The sequence below is a fragment of the Palaemon carinicauda genome, chromosome 4 (genome assembly GCF_036898095.1).
Source record: "Palaemon carinicauda isolate YSFRI2023 chromosome 4, ASM3689809v2, whole genome shotgun sequence".
In the NCBI taxonomy this organism is placed as follows: Eukaryota; Metazoa; Arthropoda; class Malacostraca; order Decapoda; family Palaemonidae; genus Palaemon; species Palaemon carinicauda.
The window spans coordinates 171,352,485-171,362,484 of record NC_090728.1 but is presented as its reverse complement, the minus strand read 5'-3'; the positions used below and the strand labels follow the sequence as shown (position 1 = coordinate 171,362,484).

At 33.8% G+C, this 10,000-nt stretch overlaps 1 protein-coding gene across 3 annotated transcripts in view; it reads left to right on the top strand.

The window, feature by feature from the left end:
• Positions 1–10,000, top strand: part of LOC137640188 (sushi, von Willebrand factor type A, EGF and pentraxin domain-containing protein 1-like) — a 157,994-nt gene that overhangs the window by 110,198 nt on the left and 37,796 nt on the right. For all 3 annotated transcript variants that reach the window (XM_068372720.1, XM_068372718.1, XM_068372719.1), the window contains 2 exons: positions 2,921–6,426; positions 8,032–8,143. In XM_068372720.1, the coding sequence (XP_068228821.1) occupies positions 2,921–6,426; positions 8,032–8,143 (3,618 nt within the window). The remainder of the gene's footprint in view (positions 1–2,920; positions 6,427–8,031; positions 8,144–10,000) is intronic.

Below are 10,000 nucleotides of genomic sequence, written 5' to 3'. Positions count from 1 at the left end.
CACTAACGAAGTTGGAAGAGGTTTTGTTTTTGCGTTGTTTGTCTGTTTTTGAACAACTTCCTGGCCACAATTTTACTCATAGAGTAGTGAAATCTTCATGAATTAGTTATGTTAAGACGTGGAAGTGATTCATTCAATTTTGAAAATCCTAGGTCAAAGGTCAAGGTCGAGAAAAAGGTCCAGATATATACTTTCTCACAAAACTGCTTTCATTCTAAGTGAGTCATGTTATTTGACATCTAGTTACTATGATAATAGGTCTACGTTCGCATATGTTACGTCCCCCTCACTAGTAATTCTACATATAAACTGCAAAAATACAACTAATATACCAATGTTACAAAAAAAAAAAATCATATAACTTTCTAATCACCTATGAAAATTGTATGTGTCTTGGTCTAATCCATTGCTATGTCTATTTAAAACAGTTTATGAAAAAATATCGCAGCTTTTATTTGGCAATTGTGTTATAGATAATCTTTTCAGTCTCGCGTCAAAGACTAGGATGATGCCAAAATGGTCGCTCTAAAAATGGCTCATTATACATATATAATCATGTATTTACACAGACACACACACACACACACACACATATATATATATATATATATATATATATATATATATATATATATATATACATATATACACATATATGGATGAAACAATACAATATCGTGATCAAATAGAAATAGATTTCTACACACACACATACATATATATATATATATATATATATATATATATATATATATATATATATATATATATATATATATACAGACAAGACATATATATATACACACATATATATATATATATATATATATATATATATATATATATATATACACACACACACACACACACACATATATATATATATATATATATATATATATATATATATATGTGTGTGTGTGTGTGTGTGTAGAAGAACCACAGGGAAAATGATAATACGAAATATACGCTTAAGTCCTGACTAGTTTCGTGTTACTTCTTCAGAGGACTGATTTATTGACAGAGGTTTCTTTACATTTTATAGGGAAAGCAAACGTACGAACATACATATAGAGATTTAGAGAACAATGACACTCCCTTACCAGCTACCTGGGTCAAGTGGGCGGAGTCCCCAACCTCATTAGACACCTGCTAAAAAGGGTAATTTCTAGTGGCGGGTAAATTCTTGGTTTTTTGACTTTCAGTACAGTTTGTTTATATGAAAACACGGTAGCCTTATCTATATAAATACATAAGCAAAACATACACATACATACATATATATATATATACATACATATACACATACATATACATATATACACACATACATATATATACACATACATATATATACACATACACACATATACCCATATACATATGTATATATACATTTATATACATACAACATTAATATCATAAACATATAATCATGTATATATCAATACTTATATCTAGCATAACACTATATAGTGCCAATATACTTATGCGTACTATATAAAATAATTGTACTATATAGTGTTATGCTAGATATAAGTATTGATATATAAATGATTATATGTTTATGATATTAATGTTGTATGTATATAAATGTATATATACATATGTATATGGGTTTATGTATGTATGTGTATATATATGTATGTATATATATGTATATGTATATATATGTATGTGTATATATGTATATGTATGTGTATTGTATATATATATATATATATATATATATATATATATATATATGTATGTGTATGTTTTGCTTATGTATTTATATAGATAAGGCTACCGTGTTTTCATATAAACAAACTGTACTGAAAGTCAAAAAACCAAGATTTTACCCGCCACTAGAAATTACCCTTTTTAGCAGGTGTCTAATGAGCTTGGGGACTCCGCCCACTTGACCCAGGTAGCTGGTAAGGGAGTGTCATTGTTCTCTAAATCTCTATATGTATGTTCGTACGTTTGCTTTCCCTATAAAATGTAAAGAAACCTCTCTCAATAAATCAGTTCTCTGAAGAAGTATCACGAAACTAGCCAGGACTTAAGCGTATATTTCGTATTTTCATTTTCCCTGTGGTTCTTCTGCATCTGAGCATCACGTTTTCCTGTGATTTTTACGCATATATATATATATATATATATATATATATATATATATATATATATATATATATATATATATATATATATATATATATATATATATATATATATATATATACAGTATTTATATATGTATATATGTATATATATATATATATATATATATATATATATATATATATATATATATATATATATATATATATATCTATATATATATATATATATATATATATATATATATTCATATATACCCATATATATAGGATGATGTACAGTTGACATAGGAGTTCCTGGCACACCTCTCTCCGAAGAAGTATTGTCTTTCACACCTTTGCTTCGTAGTGAGTAACCAAACAAATAGTGCAGCAAAAGATGGCAGACGTGGTAGGTAAGGCTAAATACAGGAACACGCGGAGAGTAAAGGTTTAGCTGGGTGCACTCCTTCAGAGCGATGTTTACCAGGAATTCTTTTGAGCAACTGCACATATATCTCTCTACACAATAAAGTTAAATGTGAAAATAACTTTATTAGCAATAGTATACTTTTACCTTACCATTTTGAAAATGCAGTTATTCAAAAATAGAAAATATGATCACCTTTAGCTCAGTATGACCTCTCTTGTCGATAAAATAATTGCAAAAAAATAATTATCCGCAACATCATAGCTCCTTTAACTAAGATTCAGAATAACTCTTATAATACTAGGATTTAGGATGATAATTTCAAAATGTACATATTTCATTTGATATCTCATTTCATTTGTGACAATTGGATAAAAGCCATGTCTATTCTCATTTTCTATTTTTCTAGGTGAGGGCATCTGCCCATTCCAAGGAAGCTGTCTACAAATGTGATCCCGGCTATGTTGTTGAGGGGAAGAAAGTACTATCTTGTGGACCTGAAGGTGAATGGGACGGCCCGTGGTCAACCTGTGAGGGAATGCCTTGCACTAGCCCCGAAAAACCTCGACATGCAGTAATACCTCCGAAGGATGTTTGGAGAGTTGGTGATTCACTCACATACGATTGTGAAGTAGGTTTTAAATTAGTAGGCCAAAAGATACTAAAATGTGAATTCGATGGTTACGATACTCAATGGGAAGGCACTGTACCGACGTGCGATGAAATTAAATGTCCTGTACCAACCAAGCCAGAGAATGGTATTTTAACAGTAATTTACAAGCCTCAGTCAAAGCGGAACACATTCATTCTCCCAGAAGTTGAAGGAGAATTTACAATGAGGAGAAAGAGAAGCCCAAGTGATACATTCCCCAGCATAATCTTCCCTGGAAGCTCAAGTGATGAATTCTCTGACGTTGTCTTCCCAGGTTTTCCAGGGGTTCAAGATAAAGCTCACGATCCAGAATGGGTTCCAGACTACTATGATTACTCAGTAGGTCAGTCAACTGGAGATGTTGAAGAATTTGGGCAGTCAGCTGGAGGATATGATGAATTTGGCCAGTCAGCTGGAGGATTTGATGAATTTGGGCAGTCAGCCGGAGGATTTGATGAATTTGGCCAGTCAGCTGGAGGATTTGATGAATTTGGCCAGTCAACTGGAGGATTTGATGAATTTGGTCAGTCAGCTGGAGGATTTGATGAATTTGGCCAGTCAGCAGGAGGATTTGATGAATTTGGCCAGTCAGCTGGAGGATTTGATGGATTTAGTCAATCAACAGGAGGATTTGATGAATTTGGCCAGTCAACTGGAGGTTTTATTGAATTCGGTCAATCAACAGGAGGATTTGATGAATTTGGTCAGTCAACTGGTGGTGCTGAGTATGAAGACTTTTCCCAAAACTCTGGGTTTGATGCAGGAGTCGAAATGATACAACAAGGTGACTATCTGTATGGGTCTAAATTAGAGTATAGTTGTCGTCCTGGTTTCAAAGTACTAGGAGAAAGTCACCTCGAGTGCACAAAAACAGGGCATTGGAATGCTACAGAACCAAGGTGCTATGAAATATTTTGCTTTGATCTGGATCCTCTAGAAAATGGTAGAATCATGTATCATGGTTCCGGTTTGAACAGTAGAGCAGAATACATTTGTAACGAAGGCTATGAGCTAACTGGTGGTGATTATGAGCTTGTATGTCAGTTTGATAAATCTTGGTTAGGCGATATTCCTTTCTGCCAGACAGTTGAATGTGGAGATCCACCAGACCTCATTAATGGAACAGTAGACTTTTCAACAACATCCTTTGGCTCTGTAGCAACATACGATTGTTACTTTGGATTTGTCATAGAGGGAAGCACCGAACGGTACTGCAGTTCAGATGGAAACTGGAATGGTGAACCTACCAAGTGTATTGCAGTTACCTGCCCAGTCCCTCCAATTGTAGAGGATGGATACATCGTTTTTGAAGGTAGTCTTTATGTAGACTCTCCAATAGAATATGAATGTAAAGAATGTTACAAGCTTAATGGCACTAGGTTCAGATATTGTCAAGTAGATGGGTCATGGTCATTAGAAGAACCTGACTGTAACCTTATTTACTGTGATGAGGTACCTGCTGGTATTCCAAATGGAAGGGTAATTGGTGGTGATAACTCGTGTGGCTCCTTAATAGAATACGAGTGCCATCCTGGTTATGAACTGAAGGGAAGACAAAAGGCAACCTGCCTTGAAAATCAAAGATGGAGTTCACGAACACCTACATGTGAGAGAGTTAGTTGTGGAAAACCTCCGATTCTAAGAAATGGCAAACATCTGGAAACCTCATACTATTTCACTGACAAAATTACCTTTGAATGTAATTTAGGATATATTCTTCAAGGTTCTAAAGTTCAAGTCTGTGAAGCAGATGGCAAGTGGTCAAACTCTCCCCCATATTGTGCTATTGTTAACTGTACACAACCAAATGACCCTCCAAATGGTAAGATCGTGTTGAATGGACTCTTCTTTGAATCTTCTGCAAAAGTTGTTTGTGACAGAGGTTTTGAACTGGATGGTGATGGACAGATAATTTGCGGTCCTGATGGGAAATGGAACAGGAATGTCCCTCAGTGCAAGCAAGTCTTTTGTCCTCAAGCTCCAAATCTCCCATTTTCGTCATACAATTCAACTGAACAGGAGTTCAAAGCCTTTACAGTACTTGCATATAAATGCAATGAAGGTTATGTATCTCATGATGAAGCTACTTTAATCTGCAGTGACAAAGGTATATGGGAAGGAGAAAATATATCCTGTGAACCAGTGGACTGTGGAGATCCTGGTACATTACCTAATGGGCAAATAACTGGTACTTCCTTTACTCTTGGAAGCAAAGTAACTTTTTCATGTGATGAAGGTTTTAATCTACTTGGTGAATCAATTACCGAATGCTTACCTGATGGCTCTTGGAGTAACTATGTCACATCATGTTTACAGATAACCTGCCCTGAACCTCAAAAGATAGAGTTTGGTAAAATAATAGCCGGGGATCCTGAAAGTACCTATGGTGCATCGGTTGCTTATGAGTGTAATGTTGGTTATGTTTTGGCTGGCAGTAATAAGTTAATATGTGGGTCTAATGGAACTTGGTCTAAAAGCTATCCGCAATGCAAGCCTGTGACATGCCCAGAGCCTTTTGAGTCTCTCAATTCCGTTCGGGAAGGAGACATCTTTGAATATGGGAGGAAAATTAGTTACACATGTAATGAAGGTTACACCATGGAAGGGGATTCTGACCTCATGTGTAAAGCAGATGGAACCTGGTCAGATAAAGTGCCCATTTGTGAAATGGTATCATGTGATGAAATCCCAAACATACCAAATGGTAATTGGAAAGTGAAATCCCTTGGAGATTTGCCAATTAAGACAGAGCCTGATCCAACGCTTGGTGCACTCAAGGGCTTTGGCTTTGCCCAGCAGTTTGCAAAACTCCAAGATCTGTTGCTCACTGATACCCAAGAAGGTATGATTCACAAGTATGGTGATATGATTGAATTTCAGTGCAATCCTGGATATTTCATGGCTTCTGATAATGTTATTATGTGTACAGAGAATGGATGGAATGCATCGTTACCGCAATGTCATGCCATTAGCTGTGCAATTCCAATCCAGATCAGAAATGGAGTCGTTATAGGAGATGATTACAGCTTAGGAGCAACGATTACTTATGAATGTGACGAGGGCTTCGAACTTGTTGGCGACGTCTCTCGAACTTGTCAGGAAAACAAAGTGTGGACTGGTACCGAACCTCTTTGCCGCATAATCGAGTGTCCGAAACCAGCGATACTCGATGATGGACAAGTTATATCTTTTGGCATCAAATATAGATCGGTGCTCTCATACATATGTGACACTGGCTTTACACTGCAAGGAACTGCCACAAGGTAAGGATTGCTCTTTTTCTGTCATTAGGTTAATGACGCACAAGAACCAAATGTAGACAAGTCTCCTTCATTGAAGATGTGAAGTATCTGGTCTTATTTTTTGTATCTATATTTCTAATATTATACGCATGCTCTCACATGTCACTCTTGTAACGGTTTATGGGTCGCCAGATGATATGATAAGAGAATTATACTTCATGAATGAATGAATTTCTAATGTCATCTCTGTAGTTGAACGATACAAATACACACACACACACACACACACACACACACATATATATATATATATATATATATATATATATATATATATGTGTGTGTGTGTGTGTGTGTGTGTGTGTTTATATATATAATATATATAATATAATATATATATATATATATATATATATATATATATATATATATATATATATATAATGTATCTTCAAGTACAAGTGTGAGTGTGAGTGTATACGCGTTTTGTAATAATTTTACACAAATATAAAAAATATTTATTAAGTAATCTTCTCATAATTGTTTCTAATTTTATGTAACTGACGCACTGAACTCTCAAAATTCATATAGAAAGACTACTATAATATCAAAAGTTTTATTTTGAATGACCTTTTAAACGGCAAAATGACTGAAAACAATGATAATGAGGTATCAAAGATATTTTCCATGAATTAAAAGTACTTATTGATTGATAAATTATGCTTATTCGGAACCTGATAAAAATTGAAAGGAGTATTACACATGTGTTTGCATTTGTAATTACCAAACTATTATCTTTTTTTTTCTGTGAAGACTAAGTAATCAAATTAATATGTGGAGAGTTAACACAAATTGCCATTTTTGTACAAGGATCACGAAATTATAGATACAGACCTGGATATGTTACTAAACTTTTTTAACTATTTTTATATATTGATTTCAAACTAAGCTTTTTTAAACTATTTTTATACATTGATTTCAGGGATATTATCTAAACTTAGTTTACCATTATAATTCCATTTAAAGACAACGAAGAAACATTTAATTTTGAGGGGAAAGAGGAGGCTCTACAAATTAAATTGTTCAAAGCTAATTAGTAACTAAATTGGAATAGGAATTTAATCACTTAATAGTTCTAATTTTTTATTCTCCTCGAAATTCTTTCAGTCCTCAATTTTGTCGATTATAACTTATTTTCCCGGTTATTCATCTTCTCTGTCACTAAATCACCTCCACCTATCTTGTCTTACAGTCTCATCCTCAAAGGGGCATTCAAATATCTCTGTTCATATCCGTGTCCCTGACCTTCCTTCTTAATTTCATTCCAAAAAATTATATATCAAATGTCTGTTTTAATGTTGTTAATGTTTTTAAAATATTTTATCTTAATTTTCATTACTTCTTATATAGATTATTTATTTCCTTATTTCCTAACCTCCCTGGGCTATTTTTCCCTGTCGGAGCCCTTGCGCTTATAGCAACTTGCATTTCCAACTAGGGTTGTAGCTTACCTAGTAATAATAATAATGATAGGATTATATGAGAAACATTACCAAATATAAGGGAGTAAATTATTATTATAAAAGCATTTGAAAGAAAATTAATTGCTGATTTACCTTTTCGTAGGACATGTCAGAGTAATGGCGAATGGACAGGGGAGCAACCTGCTTGTGTGGAAGTTTTCTGCGAAATTCCAAGTGAAGTTGCTCACGGCATCCGGGACATTAGCAGTCTCAAGGTAAGGTTGTAAGTGCTTGAATTGAAGTTGGGTGAGGAGTTGGGAGTCTTGGAGCTTAACCTTCCAATAAAAAGAAAAAGAATTATTGTACAAAGATAGAGTTGCTGTAATTAATTCTAATTGCACTGTTAAATAATTTGCTTTAAAAAGGGTAAATGCCCGGCAACATTTATTCCAGGATTTTTACCGTTTTGAAAACGGTTATATTGACGTAAAATAGTGATATTACAATAACCTACCCGTAAAAGATAACAACAAAGTAAGGAAAAATTACGGTCGCCTGTATTTTACTGAAATACGGCTGAGAACAGTATATTTTTACGGGGAATTTCCGATTAAAATTACGGTTTTATAACAGTGTGTCATATAATATTGTTTAATCAGCTATTCTTAATCTGCTGTAAATTTATCTTATTAATGTATATCTATCCTGTAAAAATTATAAACTACATTTTGGAAATTATAATTACAAACTACGTAATGGAAAACTATCAGATTGATAGAATAGGAAAAAATACGTTATAAGAAAATAACAATTATTAAGTTTCTCTCCTTTAAATATTCTGTGCGCGGCATAGCAAGATATCTACCAAAACTTTGGAAGATAGGACCAGGGTCTGAGGAAGAGACATTTAGAAAGTATGGGTTGATTGTTAAGCACAAAGTCTAAAGAACAGACCTTAGCTGAGCCCAAAATCTAAAGAATAGACCTTGCTTGAGAGCAAAGTCTAAGGAATAGACCTTGGTTGAGCCCAAAATCTGAACAATATACGAGTTGAGCCCAAAGTCTAAAGAATAGTACTTGGTTGAGCCCCAAATCTTAAATAACAGACCTTGGTCGAGCCCAAAATCCAAAGAATATACTTGTGTTGACCACCCCAAAGTCTAAATAATAGTACTTGGTTGAGCCCACAATCTTAAATAGCAGACTTTGGTCGAGCCTCAATTCTAAAAAATAGACCTTGGTTAAGTCTTCATTATGTGAAGCGAATTGTGGGCCAATCAGTTAAACTGTCAAACACTGGGCAAAAAAATTGGATAATGATATAAGTCAACAAATATCCTTTCTGTAAAAATAGACTAAACGTTTTAACATAGCTAAATGGAGCACAAACATGCCCTACTTTATACATTAATATCCCTTAGTGTTTGGAGCAACTTCATTTGCCAAGAAAAAGAAACCTTCAGAAATTTGAATAGACTAGACATATTTTGAATTACAGGCATATTTCGAATGTCGCTAACGCAAAAAAGCCTCTTGTATGAGAATAAGCATTCAAAGGTAATTATAAACGTATGCGATCAACATGGTCGGAAGTCTCTTTGAGACGGTAACAGTAAGTTTATGATTACTGACATTAATAAGTTATCAAACCAAATATTCCAGGACAACTTCCCCCATAATCTAACTTGCTTCCCTCCTCCTCTGTTACGGTTTGCTATTATCAAAACATAGATTAAGTAAAATCTACTTCAACGTCTTATCCTTTATTAATTACCTCGTCATTGAAAATAGCAAAACAGTAACATTAAAAGAGAATAAAAGCCAGCAAACATAACGATAACTATATTCAAGATTAAATTAAAGCATTTACAATATTTCCCAAGATTCTTAAAATACAGTTCTCATATACTGTTAAAAATATGCATTTAAAAAACGGTAATCATCTGGCAACAATCATTCCAGGATTTTTACCTTTTTAAAAACGGATGTGACATTACGGTCACCAACCAGTAAAACATAATAACATAGTAAGGTAAAATTATGGTCGCCTGTATTTTACTGAAATACAGTTGAGAACAGTAAAGTTTTACGGAGAATTCCCGATTAGAATTACGGTTTTTTTAAGAGTGTAG